General features: G+C 47.3%; 1 protein-coding gene across 6 annotated transcripts in view; it reads right to left on the reverse strand.

Annotated features, from left to right (window-relative positions):
* The window catches only part of STIM1 (stromal interaction molecule 1), a 201827-nt gene extending 184667 nt beyond the window's left edge, over window positions 1-17160 (reverse strand). For 5 of the 6 annotated variants that reach the window (XM_040258680.1, XM_040258683.1, XM_040258678.1 and 2 more), the window contains exon 1: window positions 16409-17153. In XM_040258680.1, the coding sequence (XP_040114614.1) occupies window positions 16409-16541 (133 nt within the window). In that variant the 5' untranslated portion in view covers window positions 16542-17153. Of the gene's footprint in view, window positions 1-16408 lie in introns of all 6 variants that reach the window. The other variant, XM_040258679.1, reaches the window with a different exon arrangement.
* Window positions 17161-20473: the final 3313 nt, after the last annotated feature.

The raw sequence follows: 20473 nt of genomic DNA on the forward strand, positions 1-20473 counted from the left end.
TTAAAAGGAGCCCCCAGGGAAAGCCTCTGACCTTCACTCAGTTCAGCCAATTAGATCTGCTCAAGTGCCCTAATTTTTATCACTGAATTCCTGAGGGAATCAGGCCTCACCTAGCTCTGACTTCTGGCTGAAAGTACAGGCACAAGCTCAGCTCAGGAACAGAAGCTGGGTTTGGGCTATAAGAGAGGCAGCAGCATTATATGCCTGAGGCCTTGACACCTTTCTTGCATTGGTAAGCTAAGAACTGCCCTCTTGAAGGCTCTGTCCTCTACACCAGATTCTCACTCAAGGGTACCCTCAATCCAGTAACGCTTGTATTTTAAAGGGGGATTCTCCAAAATGAAAATGACTTAAAGCTCACAAGAATCAAGCTGCATGGTACACAGGGGGCAAATATAAAAACTGAGGCACAGAGGGATAGAGTCTTGTTCAAGTTAATGACAAGATGTTATACTCAAAAACCAATAGACGTCACTTCCCCTAAGGCTCAGCCCTCTGCCTTACAACTGTACCAGGTGTGGCCATACTTTTCCGATCGTCATTAAGAGTTAAAAAGCAAGGTTATAAGGAAAAGCGAGAACCTAGGAGACACAAGGTAGTAAAAAGAGGGGAAAAACCAGAGAACCGTATACGCGATCAGATAATTCAGAAGAGGAAAACTAATAATAATAAATCACTCACATTTGTATAAGACACTTGTCACATTATCTCATAAAATCTGCATGCATTGACCTTGTGAGATCTGTTCTGTTACTCCCCCAAATACCAGGCATAGGGAAACTGAGGCCCAGAAAGATCAACAGTATCACAGCCCAAGCAAATTCTTAGTCTAGTGTTCTTTTTTAGTAAACTAGATTTTTCATAAAGAAAGCCATGAAGATTCAAGAGGACTAATCTAGAAAGAGGGAAGAAAATCAAAAAAAGGTTCAAGAAAAACAGTGGGGAAAAAATGCTTTAAGACAGAAGCTACAAAATGGTAAACAGGTATTTTATTAATCAGAAAACCTTGAGAGGGTGTGTGACAAAACATCAGACAAGATGGCCAGTTTCAAGCCTGCTCCTATGACAATGAGTGGACACAACCACAGACCAGACCTGCTACCTGATGATACCCAAGCAGCCTCCTCCCCATCTCAAGAGGACTCAAGAACATGTATGCTAACCAAAAAGATGACCACAAGAGGACTCCAGGCACTAGCTTTGACCAACAGCTGTACCCGGGCACCTCTGTCCCAAGCCAGGGCTTACTCTAGTCTAACAGGAGTTTCCTCTCAAAACATAGCCTAAATTCAGCTAGCACTCTGCCCCCACAGACCTTGAAGGTTGGTAGAAGCCGAAGGCTGGTAGAAGAGCCTGGGGGAAAGGGATAATAATCACCTTTTCTCAAGCCAAGAACACCTGGAAGTGTATAAATCACTTAATGTTCCTTCTGCAACTTCATTTCACACTAGAAAATTAGAGATGTGTGACTGTGGAAAACATAGCATGTTCCCAGATCTGAAAGCCCCAAATGAAGGTAAGTTAGTTGCCTAGGAGGCCTAAAATGAAAGACCTCCCACAAAAAACTGCAAGTTTAAAGTCTGCTCTTACTGGGCCAAAATACTCACTATACATATGGCTCCAAACCAAATCAAAATCCTAGAATAACACCCTCACACAGCCCTTGAGGGTTTTACGAAGTGCCTTATCTTCCATTGTCTCTATGAGGTAGAGATTAATACTCTCTTTACTGCAAATTTGGAAACTAAGGCTCAGAGGAAAAGCAACCTGGTCAAGGTCTCACAAATGGAAAATGGCAAAGCCTGGAGCTAAACCCAGGTTTTCCTATCTGCAAGAGTCTCTGATTTTCCTGCAGTAAAGGCCCAGCTTTGTTAGGAAGCTTAACAGGTAAAAGCAAGAGATCTGGATTCTCAGACTTGGAATCCACCAAGTAGTTCCTGTGTGACTTTAGACAAACCCCTTGACTTCTTTGGGCATCAGAAAACTCATTCAAAAATGGAGTGAAGTGAAACAAGCACAAAGAGAAGAGAATTCTTTGGTTCCTAGAGAACAGTGAAGTGTAGCCCTTGCCTATCACTTCCAATGAAGTCAACCAGCCCCCTAGTCATCACACCCTAGCACTGGCCCTCCTTCAGTGAGGTCCTGGTGGTGCCATTTTCTATTACTGGCACCACCAGGACCTCACTGCTGCTGCTGCTGCTAAGTCGCTTCAGTCGTGTCCGACTCTGTGCGACCCCATACAGCAGCCCACCAGGCTCCCCCTGGGATTCTCCAGGCAAGAACACTGGAGTGGGTTGCCATTTCTTCTCCAATGCGTGAAAGTGAAGTCGCTCAGTCATGTCCAATTCTTAGCGACCCCATCAACTGCAGCCCACCAGGCTCCTTGGTCAATGGGATTTTCCAGGCAAAAGTACTGGAGTGGGGTGCCATCACCTTCTCCCCACACTCAAAACATGGTTTTGACTCTTTTCTTCCCTCCCTACACTTAAACTCTAAGTCCTATTGAGTGTGCCTCCACAATGCAGACCCTGATCCCTGCTCTTAAACAACTGCAAAGTCTCCTGTGCAGACTTCCTGCCTCCAACCTCATCCCATCAATGCCTTGTGTGTAGTCCATGAGATTAATCTTCCTAAAGCAAAACTCATGTCATGTCTTTCCCCTACTCAACACCTGCAAGGACTACTTAATGCCTACAAAGTCAAGTCTGAACTCTTTAGCCTGACATTGAGGTTCTCCATTATCATTCCTCAGTCTTTTTTTTTTCTTTTTTTGCTTTATTTTATAGTACTCTCCATCATAAGTGCTACTCTCCAGCCAACCTGGACTAGCTAATGTCCAAAGGCTCTTCACTTTGTCCCACTCCATGCCTTTATTCATGACACTTCCTCTGGGTGGAATGCTTCCCAGCCAGAGGAAACCTTCTATTTCTGCCTGGAGTACCTGAAGACCCGCCACTTCCTCCTCCATACAGCAACCCTGACCTCTCCAGGTGGAAGTGATCCCATTTTCCAACAGGACCATAGGACACTGAACCTAGATTGCCTTACATGATAAGCTATAAAATGGGAGACCCATTGAGAGGATTATACAAAATCACGTATGTGAAAGTATTTAACCCAGTCCTGGTATAGAGTATGTGCTCAATAAAGAGGAGCTCTTATTAGGATAAAGAAAAACAATGGCACACATCTAACTTCCCTATTATACTCAATCCTTTTCCCAGGCAGGGTATAACACACATGTTAAACGTTAACTGAAGAGGTGAAGAACGCTATATATATATATACACAGACCCTATCCCAAAGCTTATATCCACAAGAGCTCAACCACAATGCTACTTTTGGAGGCTAGAGACTGAATACATAGCACTCTGTAGCTATACTCTTCATCGATATGAGGCTCCCATGCAGAATGTATAAGTGAATACACTTTCTCACTCCCTCTCCCATCTCCTACAAATTCTAATCCCAGTTTATTCCAGAACCTTAGGTGACAGAACAAACTAATGATACTAATGGTCTGATAAGCTGTATACTTTTTAATCCAAATGCACATCTCTACTAAAACTCATATAGGTGTCTCCTTCCCTCCTACAGTTATTAAACAGAAACAGCACTGGCCTTTGGGTCAGATAAACCTAAAATTCAAATCCTGGCTTAGTCATCTTGGGAAAATTACTTAAATTCTCAGAGTTAGTTTCCCCATCTACACAATGAGAAAAATGCCCCACCTTTAAGGGCTGTTGCACAGATGTAAAGTACCTACCACAGTGCCTACAGCAGGTGCTCAATAAATGGTAGCTATCATCGCCATTCTTATCATTGAAGTTATCTGAGTTGTCTTAATTACACAGTTATCTCTTTAGTGATATGCAATATGAGCTCCAGCGAACTTTGCCCTTGTCAGCAAAGGTTTCTTGAAATAAGACCTGAAGTTTGAGTACCCAGGTACACACACAGACACAAGCTGCTTTCTAACTTGTATATGTGTTATACCTGAAGTGCACCCAGCTCCCCTGGTCCCTGCGTTCTAGACGCTGGCTCCAGGAACTTGGAAAACACTAGCACATTTGTTTTAACATACACAGTGATGATGAGAGTTCTGAGAGCTTCGTGAGAGCCCTGAGATAACCCAGAGAGGCCAATCAGGAGCATAGCTACTGAATCTCACTGGAGAAAATCAGAGGCACATGAGATTTGGAAGCCTGCCTGCCTGCCTCAGGCCTGCCAGCCAGTGAGATTTCTGGTCACTGCCTCGGCCAGAACTCAATACAAGGCAGCCAGGAGCTCTGTAAACGCGGCTTATGGAGAAAGGGACAGGTTCGTCTGGGTTGGACCATGCTGACACCACAGCTGGCTCTCTTAGGCCTTTTCTCCTTTACCAACTCTCCCTAGAGGCCCCTCCCCAGTGTCTTGAAGGAAAGCTGGTGTGATATCTGCTCAGGCTGGAGTTCTCTGAGGCCCAGGGTGTTCTCAGAATCAGAGACAACATTTAAAACACCAGTGATCTTCACCGGACTATCCTACCTCCCTACTGCACAACAAGCCCAGTATGAAAAAAGGCTCCCTTCTCCATCCCACAGGACAGGCTAAGGAGAGCAGTTCTGTTCATTCGGCTGCCTCATGCTTGCTCTGTGGTAAACCCACAGGGTCCATGGAACCGAGGACAGAGAGCAGCAGGGCCCAAGGAAGCCCTGCCTCAGGTCTCATATCAGGCCTCCAGGAGCTCAGCCCTGCCACTCCTACGACAGCCACTGTCTCAGGGCAGCCAGTGCTGCGGCAAATAGAAACCGCCAGCCAGAGTCAAGGGCGGACCCAGCCCCCTGAGTTGTCAGTGTGACTGATAACTATCTCCAAGTGCAGCTTCAGTAGGTACTCAATAAAGAGGGATGAAGTACCAGGCAGTATAAAAACACTGAATGACTACAGAACTTCTCAGAAAGCCCCCATGTGAACTCTACCCCTTACCTCAAAGCACTCTTGTCAAAGTTTTTCCTAGGAACTGATATCAATTTACTTGGCACTCTCCCTCCATGACTATTCAGTCCCAAGATCAACTCATTATTATTCATCCATTTATTCAACAGATATCTACTGGGCACATACCCTCTGATCCATGCTATGATAGATACTAAGGATGGGTGCTATGGTTAAAAAAAACAGACATGGCTCTTACCCTCAAGAGAGAAAAATATGCAAAAAACAAACAAACAAAAAAGGCTTTAAAAGCTATACAAGCACTTCATACAAATTTTAATCCCATTTTCAAGGGAGGAGACTGAAGTTTGGGTTGTGATGTCAGTAAGGACTCAAGTCATGCCCAGTGCTCTTGATTCCACATCAGGCTATCTCTTGTTTTAAGTGGCATAAGCAGGGAGAGAAGTGCACAGAGTGTTGTAGACAGCAAGTGCTACTGGAGTCCAGAGATGACAGGGAACTTGTGGCTAGCATTAATGGCAGGGAACACTTCACAGAGGACTGGGAGGTTAGGGAGGAGAGGGGAGGACATTCAGGGAGGCAGTAAAATGATATCTGTAAATAAAGGCAAAAGAGAAGCAGGATAAGGTGCGTTCTGCAGATCAGGACAAAGGAAAAAACCTCGCTAGGCCAAAATGTAAAGGGAACAGAGGAAGACGAAGTGGGCAAAGCGGTCTGGGCCCAGAAGGAAAACACCACCCCTAGAGGGATTTTTGGAGAAGGCAATGGCACCCGACTCCAGTACTCTTGCGTGGAAAATCCCACAGACGAAGGAGCCTGGTAGGCTGCAGTCCATGGGGTCGTGAACAGTCGGACACGACTGAGCAACTTCACTTTCACTTTTCACTTTCTGGCACTGGAGAAGGAAATGGCAACCCACTCCAGTGTTCTTGCCTGGAGAATCCCAGGGACGGGGGAGCCTGGTGGGCTGCCGACTGTGGGGTCACACAGAGTCGGACACAACTGAAGCGCCTTAGCAGCAGCAGAGGAATTTTAGAGCCTGCACCATCTCCAGTCCAAACTCCCCAGCAGAAAGCAAAAGTACAGTGCTGTTGACTCATTTCAGGTTTTTCCTTGCAGGCCTCTCATTGACATAAATCTGCTGTACTCTGATCAACACAACAGGACCACAGCCATCCCTATTCAAGTCTCACCTGCCTTAGCAAGTTGTGCCAAAAGAGGCACGGCTTTTGTCAAATTCTCAGTGCTCAGAAAGCACTCCCCTGGCACTTTTCAGGTGATCACGAGCAACCCCACAGGGCTTTAGATACATTTACCCTGCCTGTGGAGGCCCCAAATCTATATATAATGCAACAAGCTGAGCCAAACAATGGTGACAATCTTAGTACAGCACTCTGACCCACCTCCTTCAGGAAGTCTGCTCTGTACATCCCAACAAACAGCTCTCTCCTTGCTTGGAACTGAGATTGCCAGTGGAGCGTAGAATGCAGATATTAGTCACCATATGCCACAGATATTACTGAGCTTCTTTTTCTGTGCCTCACATAAAAGCTCCCTAGCCGGGCAGGGAAGCTCCTTAGAAGCAGTGCTGACTTGACATACCCCCAATTCTGCCCAGTGCAATTTCTGTGAACACTATACAGTATTGTCAACTGCTTTCTGCTCCTCCTCTGTATGGGTCTCAGACCTCCTAACAACCCAAACCAGCTGCATTAGGGTAAAGAGGCTCCACCACAGAGTGGGAACAGCATGTGAATGATAATCAGACAAAATTAGATTATAGACCCAACTGAGACCTTGGGCAAATCTCTTCCTGTCATATGTCAATTGAGGAGTTTAGGAGCAATGGTACTTAAAAGCCCTGCCAACTCTGACATACTAGGATGTGAAGTCCTGGCTCCCAACACCAACAACGCAAAAGGTCAGAGTAAAGTTTTCCAGCTGTCAATGTGTAACTCTCAGTTCAATGGCACTAATATGTTTAGCTCTCCAAAGCCAAATTGGGGCAGTGAAAGCTCCAAGGTCAGTAGCTATACAATGAGCTCCAGAACTGAACGTACCAAACAAGGAGTTGGGAGACATGACTAGAACCTAGACTAAAAATCTAGTTTAGAATTGGGTTTAAAACAAGGGAGGAATACAGACAGAAGGGCCATGTCAACTCTACATGTCAAAGCATTGAAGTCACACATGAACCAAACAGACATACCACCAAAGGGAGTACAGAAAGACTCCACAAGACTCTAAGGAGCAGGCAAAGGAAGTCAGAGAAAACTTTAGAGGACTCAGCACCCAGAAGCCACTATTCCCAAGATCATGGCCCTAGAATGATGTCACAGGCATCCTCTATGATGGCCCCCAGGGATCCCTACCCTCTTGGTATTCATGCTATTCTATGATCCCCTGGGAGTAGAAGGGCCCATTTAAGCTTAAGTGAGGGCTTCTTTTAGCAAGGGACTTCCCTGGTGGTTCAGGTAAAGTGTCTGCCTACAATGTGGGAGACCTGGGTTCGATCCTTCGGTTGGGAAGATCCTCCGGAGAAGGAAATGGCAACCCACTCCAGTACTCTTGCCTGGAAAATCCTGTGGACGGAGGAGCCTGGTAGGCTACAATCCATGGGGTCACAAAGAGTTGACATGACTGAGTGAGTAAACTTTCACTTTCACCTTGAGTTCATGCTAGACTTACTGACTTGCTTCTAACATACAGGATATGGCAGAAGTTGTAGCACATCAATTGCAAGATTAGGTGATGAAAAGACTACAGCTTCCACAGTGGGCACTCCCTCTTACATCACTTGTCCTAGGGAAAGCTAACTATCACGTCATGAGGCAGCCCAGTGCCAAGGCCCCTGTGGCAAGGGCCCAAGGCCTACCAACAACATAAATAAGCTTGAAAGCAAATACTGGCCCCCCAGTGAGCCTTCAGCCCTCGCCCAACAACTTGACCACAGCCTCATGAGAGACCTTGAGCCAGAGGCACCCAGCTAAGCAGCACCCAGATTCCCAACCCACAGAAACTGAATATAATAAGTATTGACGATTTTAAGCCTCTACATTTGGGGATAATTTGTTATGCATCAACACAGGTAGGGACTAGGCCAATCTCAGCCATTTCAAGTCTGCAGGTGGGGCTAGGGAAGTGGTTACAGCCGGTAAAAGGAAGGGGGTATAGGCCGGAAATAAATTGAAATACTAGCACCCAGACATTATCAACAGCATTCCTGTGGCCCAGAGTAAGCCTTGAGTTAATGGTCTAATTTGTTCACACCCAGAGTCCATACAAGTCTAGACGGTACACCTGAAGTAAAATATGAACTGCAGCAGGTTCAGAGAAATAACTTTCATTAGAAAGGTGCCACCAAAAGGAGCTGAAGCTCCAAAACTCTGGCCACCTAATGCAAAGAGCCAACTCACTGGAAAAGACCTTGATGCTGGAAAAGACTAAAAGCAAAAGAAGAAAGGGGCAGCAGAGGATGAGATGGTTAGATAGCATCGATGCGCATGAATCTGAGCAAACTCTGGGAGATACTGAAGGACAGGGAAGCCTGAAGTGCTGCAGTCCATGGGGTCACAAAGAGTCGGACATGACTTAAGCGATTGAACAACAACCATAAAACACTCAGGTTCTGACTAAGGCTTTTCAGGCTCATAAACCTGAGGTGCTGCTGCTGCTAAGTCACCTCAGTCGTGTCCGACTCTGTGTGACCCCATAGATGGCAGCCCACCAGGCTCCCCCGTCCCTGGGATTTTCCAGGCAAGAGTACTGGAGGGAGTTGCCATTGCCTTCTCCAAACCTGAGGTGAGAGGACCCAACTATCCCTAATTGTGCAGTACTTTAGAGTTTATAAAGCCCTTTCATCACATGTTATCTCAATTGATCCTCGCTACAAATCTATTCCTTAAGGTTTTTGCCCTTTCTACAAATGAAAAAACTAAGGCTGAGACAGGTGAAGTGACTTACCTTCTACAAGGCCCACAGAGCTGGAATTCTGAAGCTCCCCTAGATCCAGATATTTATGTCTGTTGACTATGGCCAATTTAGATCCTTCTGACAACCAAAGTTAATCATCTCATCTAGGCTTCTACCCAGGCCCACCCCCTCAATTCCCAACTTTCTCCTCCCCATTACACATAAGTCCTTTCTGGAATTAGACAGTTTCCAGCTACTTTTAACTGCATTCTCTTGGTAAGGGCTGCAACAATAAAAGTCTGGTTTCTTTAAAATCCTAGACAAACTTCTTCCAAGTGAAATGAGGCTGTTGCACTCAAACTGATCTGAATGACTTCTTTAACAAAACCAAAAAATGAGAAATTCTTTTTGTTCATTTGTTTTGCTTCATCGCACAGCTTGAAAGATCTTAGCTCCCCGACTAGAGATCAGAACTAGGGACTGAACCCAGACCCCGCCAGTGAAAGTGCCGAGTCCCAACCACTGAACCATCAGGGAATTCCCAAAAAGTGAGAAATCCTAAAGCAGTGAACTTTCTAAAGAAGTAAAGTTTATTTCTTCGACTTTATCTAACCCTTTCAAAGGAAAATTTTTTTAAATTTCTAAGCAAGTGCCTAGTAACCTACAGGAGAAACAGAACCAGACAATAAATCCCCTCCAATTCAGTTTTACAACCTCTACAATATGTAAAGTTTACCACACGCCTAGCCTTTCGCTAGCAGAGAAGGCAATGGCACCCCACTCCAGTACTCTTACCTGGAAAATCCCATGGACGGAGGAGCCTGGTGGGCTGCAGTCCATGGGGTCGCTTAGAGTTGGGCACAACTGAATCGACTTAGCAGCAGCAGCAGCAGTCTTTTTCTAGAAGTTTTTTGTACTAACCCTTGAGGAGTTTATATCAAGGAGGCACATACACAAAACTCTCCAACAGGGCAGCATGATTGATAAGATTATAGACTCCACCATCCTCCAAAGCAGCACTTTATGATAGGTGACTAGACTATTCAAACCCCTTTGTTAACACAGCTATGGCCAGACCAGGGCTTCCCTGGTGGCTCAGATGATAAAGAATCTGCCTGCAATGCAGGAGACCTGGGTTCAATCCCCTGGAGGAGGGCATGGCAGCCCACTCTAGAATTCTTGCCTGGAGAATCCCCATGGACAGAGGAGCCTGACAGGCAATAGTCCATGGGGTCACAAAGAGTCAAACACGACTGAGCAACTAAGCACAGCATGGCCAGATCACTGAGGTTAAGCTCTGCAAGCCAGACTGGTTAAGGATACACTGACAGATATAGTGTTTTGATAAAAACAACAAGGGCTGGATACACTGATCCCCAGAGTTAGGGTTCTGAGCCTGCCACCTTTTAGCTATGTGACCAACAACACAATTTTCTCAGTTATAAATCCTTCACCTTTAAAATAGTCTTAATGGGAATTCCCTGGTGGTCCAGTGGTAGGACTCCATGCTTCCACTGCAAGGAGCATGGGTTCAATTCCTGGTCAGGAACTAAGATCCTGCCTTCTGCGTGGTGCAGCCAAAAAAAAAACAGGCATAATAATAAAAACAGCTCTACCTACTTCCAAAGTTAAGGATAACATAAAACAATACATTGAAAACAGAAACAGATCTGAGTGCTCTGGGTGAGCAACACCTCCAAGATTGAGGAAAAGCCCAGAATGGGTACCAAGATATATGAAAAGCTTTAAAAGGAAGAGAGAAAGTGCAATCCATTCAAACAGGTCCTGATTCCAGCTTTTCTAACGAATTTTAATAGAGTTTTAGGTTGGACCCAATAAAAACAGAGATAGACAAAGTACAACCCCTCCTCCCTTCTTCCACAAAGAGCTTATACTTGCAAAAGAGCAAACATCTGTACAATGTGCCATGTGTTACATTAGAACTTTATATGTAGTATCCAGGGGTAATAAAGAAAGCTCTGTATTATTATTAGTTGACTTCTTAAACTGTGTGGTAGCACATGGGTATTCAATGCATTATTCTTTATATTTAGTTGTATATCTTCATAGATTGTAATTTTTTTTTTTTAATTAGCAGTAACAAAATAAAGAAAGCTCTGTTGGAGACCCAGTTTGGTATCTTTCTCTCTCCCAAAAAGTGTGACAGCCAGAGCTACAGGGTCTCCTGGAGAATCATTCCTCACAAAGGGTAGTATACCACATGAGTAGTATGCCCGTGCAGTCACTCAGGACTGTATCTCAAAGCCACTCAGCAGGAAATGAAGGGCCCCTTGGGGCTCAAAGCCAAGTCCTTTGGAGACCTAGGAAACCCTCCCTGTAAGACCTCATCCCCTCCTTGTCAGAGAACAGGAGTTCTTAGCATGAAGGCTCTACATTCCTAAGGGGCCCGTGAGAAGAATTCAGGAGGGCTTGTAAATTTGAATGGGAAAGAAATTATATCCTATTTTCAGTATTATCTTACTGAAAGTTAGCATTTCCTTCAATTATATATTAAAACCAACCACAATATTATTAGCACCACCTACGATTTTGTCACCAACAGAAATTACAGACATTCCCATGCCACATTACATTGGTGAAGACATCTCCAAATATTATACACAATCATCATTACTTCAAAATTATAGTAGCTATCAGATCTGCCACAGATCACACATCACTGCAATCTTCCTGTCTACTGGCCTCCATGTGAGGTAGTTGGCCAACTATGAAGCAATAACTCTGCCCAGTTATTGTTCAGCCGCCAGAGAGACCCCGCAGGCTCACACTGGTGCTCCAGATCTTTACAATACCTCCTTTCCTCCAGCAATCCCCAAGTCAGGCTACTCCCCACCAGGTTCTCTGTTGCCTCCGCCCAACTCCTCCTTCCCGGAGAAGGCAATGGCACCCCACGCCAGTACTCTTGCCTGGAAAATCCCATGGATGGAGGAGCCTGGTAGGCTGCAGTCCATGGGGTCACGAAGTCGGGCACAACTGAGCAACTTCACTTTCACTTTTCACTTTCATGCATTGGAGAAGGAAGTGGCAACCCACTCCAGTGTTCTTTCCTGGAGAATCCCAGAGACGAGGGAGCCTGGTGGGCTGCCGTCTATGGGGTCGCACAGAGTCGGACACGACTGAAGCAACTTAGCAGCAGCAGCAGCAACCCCTCCTTCCAGGAAGCCCTCCCCAGCCACCTTAGCCTAGCTCAGCCCACGCAGAGCTCTTTTAATCCTTAGCCTACAGTCTTCCCTGCTTGCTTCATTAAACTTGTGCATTATGTTGTATTTAATATTCTCTAAATATATATCCCCACCCCCACTCCCAAACTGGACTTCTTTGTAGCCCTAGGTTCCTTCCAATTGGACTTGTGGTTTGAATAACTGATTAAGCCTGGGTCCCTGACTCAAAGGTCTTTGTCTAGTTCTACTAATAACCCACTGTGGAATTTCTGTGTGATGCCCCCTGGACATCAGTTTCCTCACATGTAAAAAATAAGTTGAACTAACTGATGTTTCCACCTCTGAACTTTTGAGTTAAGCAACCACTTTTTATCTCCCCAAGATCTGAGAAAAATTATGGAGGAAACTGAGAAGCCTCCCCCAGCTCTCCCAGGCAGGGTTAGTCACTTGCTCCTCTGGGCTTCCCACAGCCTTCTGTATGTATATATCATACCTCTACTATAGCCTTTATCACAAAGTTTTGAAAGAGTGTATAACCCAGTGGCTGAGGTGGAGGTGGAGAGAAGAGTCATACTGCCAGGGTTCAAATTCTGGCTCTATTCCCTACTATCTGCACCACCTTGGACAAGTTACTTGACCTCTTTATGATTTCATTTCCTTACTTATAAAACAGAGATAATACCAAGCACACAGAATGGTTTTAAGAATTAAAAGAAATAAAATGCTTGGAATAGTGCCTGCCACACAGTAAGCACTAAAAAATGTCAGTTGCTATTACTGTTGATGTTAGTGATGTTATTAATGTCTTACCAGGCACTAGGTTCCTACTTTAGCTAGCTCTCTTTCCTCTTCTCATTCTCTGCCACAGCATGTTTTCTTCCACAGTACCTACCACTAGATACTACATTTATTTATTTATTTTCTATCTCCCCACTAGACTGTAAACTCCATGAGGCCACAGAACATGTCTGTTTTGTCCATCCCAACACCGGAACGTCCCTGGTGGTCCAGTGGCTAAGACTCCCAATGCAAGGGACCGGGGTTCCACTCCTGGTCAGGGAACTAGATCCTCCATGCCACAACTAAGAGTTTGCATACTGCAACTAAGAGCTCGAATACAGCAACTAAAGATGGCACATGCCCCAACAAAGACCAAAGATCCCGCCGCATGCCGCAACTAAGACCTGGCACAGTCAGATAAATAAATAAGCAAACAAACAAATATTTAAATAAATAACCTCCCAACACCAAACACAGAGCTTGGCCCAGAGCAGACACTCAAATATTTGCTGAATAAAGAGCACATGAACTGGCACTGTCCAGTGTTTGCTAAATAAATTAACCTAGTTAAGGATGACTGTCAGCGCTGAGGTGTGGGTGCAGATGATGTCCTAGCCGTCCTAGGATTAGAGTGACCCTCTGCCCATCCCCCAGTATTAGTCTCAGCCAAGCCCCACCCACCTGCTCTTGGCCCCCATCCAGTTCCGGGAGCTACCCTCAGCTAAAATTAGCATAGCCACCAAGATGGCCAGGCCATTTATAGCCTTGGAGGCAGCAGCAGCTAGCTGGGTGGGCAGGCAGGACTCTGGCCTCCCACTCCATTAGCAGTTGATTGAGAAGCCAACCTGCACTCCGTAGACTGCCTAGATGCCTTTCCTCCAAGGCCCTGTTCTAGCTCCGCTGAGTCAAACCACAGTTCCTGAGGAGAGGCCCTCAACCAACACTGGCAGTCACAACCACAGACTCAGGTGGGACCCCTCACAAACATTCTGCAGGAAACATTTTGAGTTTCTAGAGACAACGGGTCCAGAGACTAAGGGAGGTTCCAAGCATCAATTTCAGGCCAGTTTCACAAGTGCCAGCCCCAGAGCAGCACCACCATCAAGCACAGATCTTTACTGAAAAGGTAATTTAGCACAGCTGGGTATACAGGCACCAAAGAGTCAGAAGTGACGGGAATGGCCTCTCTACAGTTCAGTAAGTTCTAGCAGCGCACTGCCTTCCCTAGAGAGCCAGACCTTTATGATAGGCATATACATCCAACAAGACAAAAAATGCAATTTTCTGGTCCCTGCAGAAGACCCTCCAGAGGAGAAAAATACAGCCTTTTTATTGGCTTTCATTAGGGCCCACTAACTCACCAGGAGGAAACTAACATTGTCTTGCCCTTGCTTAGTGCTCCTTTAACAGCGCAGGGCCTACGAAGTTGGAAGAAGGCTAGGTCTTAAGAATTAGAAAACTGAGCATAGGACCCAGTTTCTTCAACAATAAAAACGGGGATAATACCACCTGCCCCACATTCTAATTGAGCATTTGCAAGACTTGTGGGGAAAAAGAGCTGTGTGTTTGTAACATACAAACTTTAGAAAACATACAAATTGACTAGATATGTTGAATATGACTTAGAAAAGTGGCTGTTTTAAGGCTAAGTAAAACTCCTGTGTTCTGAGGATACAGAGGGAATCGAAAAGCTATGTAAAAAGCTCCTCACCAAATCCAGTCCATGAGCCCAGACCACCTCTCTGCAAAAACGAGTTCCTATCTGAGTCAGAAACAAAGTCCCAGACAGGCGCAAAGGGACAACCTACCAGAACAACAGTGCTGGGGCCTCCAGTTTACCACAAACCATAGCCATTCCCAGCACCTGGGTCTCTAAGATTTCCTGCCTGGGATTCAATATTATTGTGACAACAGAAAGTAATTTCTGAACTGAGTGGGAAAAAAAAAAAAGAGAGAGAGAGAGAAGCTTTAGTATAATCAACATAACCAGGCCTCTAAAATACATTGTGTGGAGGGCTGTCTCCGTAAGCTTCATTCAAGGGGTGGTTATGAGAGATGAGGAATGCCTCTTACCTATGGCATACACAAACACACAAATCTTCCTGACAGCTAGCTAGTGCCTAAATTCAAAACTTCATCCCTTTTAGCACGTGTCTAAAATATACAAATGGTTCCTTGCTGACCAAAAAAAATATATATATATATATTCATTTTACATCAGGCACTCATATTTTAGGGTGAAAAAGGAACATATTATTAGTTACAAACAGGGATGTCACTGGGACAGCAGAAATGCTCCTCAAGTCTTCTTCACAGTTTGACCTACATCGGCCTACTAGTTTTCCCCTTCACAGCCCAGTGAGAACCAAGCTTTCAGTTAGTTTCAGGGGCCAAGGAGACAATGTGTGGAGAAACAGGATTAATATGCAAGGAGGTCCTATCTTCAAAGCTACATCCTAGGTGCCATACTTATACATAAGGCAACTTCTGGCCTCACTTGTAAGTCAACCCTTGAGGTACCTATAATCACACCCAGCCCAGTCAAGGAACTTAAAGGGGGATTACCTAAGAAAGGGTCTACCACCAAAGTCAGCCCCAGAATCCATCCATGAAACTTCCTGGCCACCATGACACTTCCTTTTCCTCCTTGTATCAATGGGTATTCACGGAGGCGACCCCTCACTTGAGCTTGCCCACCCGTAGGAAGAACCCAGCTATAAATTCTCCTTACTCTGCAGCCCACTGCTTTGGGCAGATCCCAGTGACAGGGTGAGAGACATGAGGGTAAAAAACTGGATTCCTTCTAAGCCTTGTGTAAAACAACTGAATTTTAAAGGTGCTTTTTTTTTTTCTCTCTGCAACAGAGCACCAGGGTTCCTACTTTTTTGACAAGGCTCCATGAGCACACAGGAAAAAGCAGGACAGATCGAAAACATCACAGAACTCCTACATCATCAGTCAGAAGAGACAGAGTAAGTCAACAAGTGATCCCAGGAATTATATCATGCCTATGTCAAGAAAAGTCCATTTAACTCCCTAGTGGTAAAAAGCATTCCATCTAAGGAACTGCTTTGATATTTCAAATGGGCACAGCTAGGAGACAGCAGATTACCTAAGGGCAGGGAGGAAATAGGGTTCCCACGCTCACTGGAATAGCAAGGCACACCTCAACACTAACTTACAGAGCAATAAAGCTGGCTCAATCCTGACTTTCCCTGCCCAGTCCAAGTAGCCTCAACCTCCCCTGTGCTGCCAAGTGCTGAAACTGGCCAAGAGCAACAGACTTATCATCTGCCCAGGCCATTATTCCAGGCAAGTAATCCTGAGACAGGGTCTTGACTTGCTGATCTGAAAGGCCAAGGTGTGCCAGAAGCAAACCGCCTTTCTCTGCCAACAAAAGACATCCTGAGGAGGGATGAAGAAAGTTGTTCAAGAGACAAAGACATCAGCAGTAGCTCCTGAACGGAAAGAACTCCCTGGACTCCTAAGAACTGGCAGGGCCATGAGTGGGTCCTCCATCAATCACAAGTGTAGAAATCGACTGTTCAAACTTCCCCACTTGGGCAACTCAGTTCTTGCCCGTGGCAAGACCTTACCTGCTGCAGTGGACTCCTCAGAATTGGCCCCCGAGCCGGTCGCCTTCTCGCTGTGGCTTTGGCTGAGGCTCTGGCCATGATGCAGGAGGAGCCCCCAAAGAAGCCACAGGGCAAGACGAGCGCACACATCCATGACTCCAGGTCTCAGTCAACATGCGCCCGATGGAAACACCTCAGGATCTCAGAGGCAAAGTTGGGAGCCCGGTCTTGGAACCCCAGGCAAGATGCCCTCGAGGTGCTGCAGCTGTCCAGCCACCCGCGAGTCTGCCTCCTCCGACAGCCAAAGGTCAAGTGCTCCAAGTTTGGGAGCGGGAGGAAGGCCGGCGTCTCCGGCCCAACTGTGGGTCCGCTGGAGCTGCGACGGCCTGAGTGCCCTGTCAGCTCGAGCCGCTTCCGGAGAGTTTGGACTAGGTGGCCGCGGAGCCGCTGTCCGCTCCGCAGCCGGCTACACCCCTTGGGGAGAGGGTGAGCAGGCGGGACCTCTCGCGGGCACCGGAGTGGGGGAGGGAGAGAAAGGAGGAGAAGAAGGGGGCACCTGGCTTCGCCCCGCCGGGGATCCTCGAGCAGCGCAGGTTCGGGGAGGGCGTGCGACTCCGAGGCCACCGCGGGCGCGGGCGGCTCGGGGATCCCAGGCCTCCAAGGCCGAGGTCAGCGATCCCGCCCAGTCCCGTGCCCCGGCCGGCGGTGCCCAGGTTCAGCAGGCGGACGCGCACGGGCCAGGCCCGGGATAGAGGCTCGCGGGCGTGCGGGCGGGAGGCGCGGGGCGGGCCCGGGGCGGGCGGGGGCGTGCTCTCCCGCAGGCCCGCCCAGCGCCGCCCGGCCCCCAGCGAAGCCCGGGCCCGCCCCAGCGCTGGGTTTATCCCGGAATAACCTGTTGTAGGCAGCCACCCGGCGCCCGCAGACCCCGGAGGGCTCTCCCGACCCGCGCTAGTCTCCGCTACCACCCTCTCCCCAGCCAAGGGTCGGGTCCCAAGCCTCCCTTTCGCCCACTAGTCTCTCCCGTGCTAACCGCCCGCAAACGGACGGGCTGGCGGGCGCTGACACGCAAGTCGCTCAGGTAACCCAGGCCTGCGGCGGCGGCGGCGGCGATGATGACAGTAGCCCGGATCTCCGGGCCTCGGTGCCGATCCACTCGCCTCAGCTCTAGAGCCGGGCAGGGCAGAGGGCCTGGACACTACGACTGCCGCCCGGTACTGCCCGAGGCGACAACGACCCGGCCCGGTTCAGCCGGGGGCGCGTTCCCAGCCCCCTACTCCCGGCCGGCATCCCAGGCTCCGCCCCTCTCGCCGCGCCCCGCAGCCAATCGGCTTCCGCCTCTCTGCAGCTTAGGAACCCGCGCGCTTAGTCACCCCTGTGCAGCGGCCCCTGGCGGGCAAAGCTAGGTTCTGCGGCCGGGATCGGAGCTCGTTGGGAGGCCCTGCCCCTTTGCAGAGAGCTGGGGAATTAGAGCGAGGACCCGCCCCGGGGGAGGCCCATTGGGGCCTGCTAGTGTTTTCAGAAGGAATGATGCCAGAAAACAAAGCGAAGCGTCCAAACCAGTATAGGTTAAATGGCCCCACACATTCCTAAATGGCCAAAGGGCCCCATATCTGCCTTTACTGACCTTCCCCCCCAACGGCGCCCCCCCCCGAATCCAAGCTAAGTAGGATACCCTCCCTTAACTCTCTCAGCCCGTTTTCCTACCCTTCCCCAACCCCCTCCCCTCAGGTTTCCGCGGGTAGGGACTGTGTAGGTTCCTCCCTGCATCTCACTCTCCCAGCTCTGTGTGTGGCTTGAGGGTGTTAGCGACTTGAGAACGAGTGCCCCTATAAAGAGGGAGAAGCGTCTGGGCCTCCCTCAACTGAGCCTGCACTTCCTGTTCTCTTCTCAAGTGTGCTGTCAGCAGATCTTTACTGAAACCTGCTCTGTGCCCTGCCCTGTCCTTGGCACCGGCGGCAGGAGAAGGGATTAGGCCCCGGCCCTCCCCTGACAGTGCTAAGCCAGCTACCTGTTCTGAGCAGGCCCTCTGAAGATCGGGAACACGGATTTGCCCAACAGCTGCCAGGCTTAAGAGTTAGGCTGTTAATATAAAAATACACCTCCGACGTCATCTACTACCACCCTCCCACTCTCTTATTAAACTTCGGTAACACTGGTCTTAAGTTCCTCAAGCACCTGGAATCTCAGCCACCTCCCATGCCTCCTAGCTACTGTGGCTTCTACCTAAAACACTCTCTTCCCCTCCAGGGCCTCCCGTCAACATGACCCCCTCCCTCACATGACTGACTTTCTCATTCTTCCAGAGACAATTCAACGGACTTCCCTGGTGGTCCAGCGGCTGAGACTCTGCACTCCCAAGGTAGGGGGCCTGGGTTTGATCCCTGGTGAGGGAACTAGATTCACATTCAGCAATTTAAAGATCCTAAGTGCTGCGACAAAAATGGAAGATCCCATGTGCTGCATCCAAGACCCAGCACAGGCAAATAAATGAATAAATATACATGGAGAAGGAAACGGCAACCCACTCCAGTATTCTTGCCTGGAGAATCCCATGGACGGAGGAGCCTGGTGGGCTTCAGTCCACGGGGTCGCAAAGAGTCAGACACGACTGAGTCACAAATATTCATGCTCTAGAGCCCAAAATTGCAATTACTGAGCTTGCCCTAGAGCCCAGGCTCAGCAACAAGAGAAGCCACTGCAATGAGAAGCCTGTGTACTGCAACTAGAGAGTAGCCCCCACTCTCTACAACTAGAAAAAAGCCTGCGCAATAACGAAGACCCAGCACAGTCAAAAATAAATTTTTAAAAATTATTTTTTTAATTTATTTAAAAAATACTCTGTAATAACCTTTATGGGAAAAGAATCTCTAAAAGAATGGATATATTTATATGTACAACTGAACAAAGTGTATATGTACACTTTGCTTTACACCTGAAATGAACACAACAATGTAACTCAGTTATACACCGATATAAAAATTTAATTTAAATTTTTAAAGACAAAAAAAATGATACAGCCCTTTAAAGGTATGAAACCCTTTATAGGCCACATAAAGCACATCTGTAGCCTAAATTGATCTCAGACTATCAGTTTATAATTTCTCTGAGCCAGTCCACCTGCCTGTGTGCTCATTTGTCTAAAAGAACACAAAGGAAAGAGGAAAGTAAATCAAGCTTAATACAGCTCTTTTAAATTCACATGCATCATTTCTCTTAGCTACCATGTGATTTCTTTGGAGGTATGAGTGCAAACCCATTTGATACAAAGAGCTGGGGTGTTGGAGGCAGGAAGCAAGAGTCTATTACCAATTCACAACCAAGACCTTGAGACTCTCAGAACCTGTTGCATTTCCTGTGAGGCTAAAATGGTGTCTGGGAACTAAAATTAGAATAACCATATGCTGCAGCAATTCCACTTCTGGGTTTATGCCAAAAGAAATTGAAAGCAGGGTCCCAAAGAGATATTTGAACACTCCTTTTCATAGCAGCACTATTCACAATAGCTGAAAGGTAGGAGCAACACAAGTAAATGTCCATAAATGGATGACTATATACACATATGCAATGGACTATTATTCAGCCTTAAAAAGGAAGAAAATTCTATATGCTACATGAATGAACCTTAACTTAAGGACATTATGCTAAGTGAAATCAGCTAGTCACAGAAGGACGAATACTATATGATTCCACTTATATAAGGTTCCTCCTGCGTCATGCTAAGTCGCTTCAGGTGTGTCTGACTCTTTGAGACTTTATGGGCTGTGGCCCACCAGGTTCCTCTGTTCATGGGATTCTCCAGACAAGAATACTGGAGTGGGTTGCCATGCCTCCTCAAGGGGATCTTTTTTCCTGACCTAGGGCTTGAACCTGCATCTCTTACATCTCCTGCATTGGCAGGCAGGTTCTTTACCACCAGCGATATAAGTTTCCTAGAGTAGTGAAATTCACAGACACAGAAAGTAAGACAGTGGCAATGGCAATGGCGATGGCCCCCCACGCCAGTACTCTTGTGGAAAATCCATGGACGGAGGAGCCTGGTGGGCTGCAGCCCATGGGGTCGCTAGGAGTCGGACACGAGCAACTTCC

Source organism: Oryx dammah, unplaced genomic scaffold, assembly GCF_014754425.2.
Source record: "Oryx dammah isolate SB20612 unplaced genomic scaffold, SCBI_Odam_1.1 HiC_scaffold_17, whole genome shotgun sequence".
NCBI classification, from domain to species: domain Eukaryota; kingdom Metazoa; phylum Chordata; class Mammalia; order Artiodactyla; family Bovidae; genus Oryx; species Oryx dammah.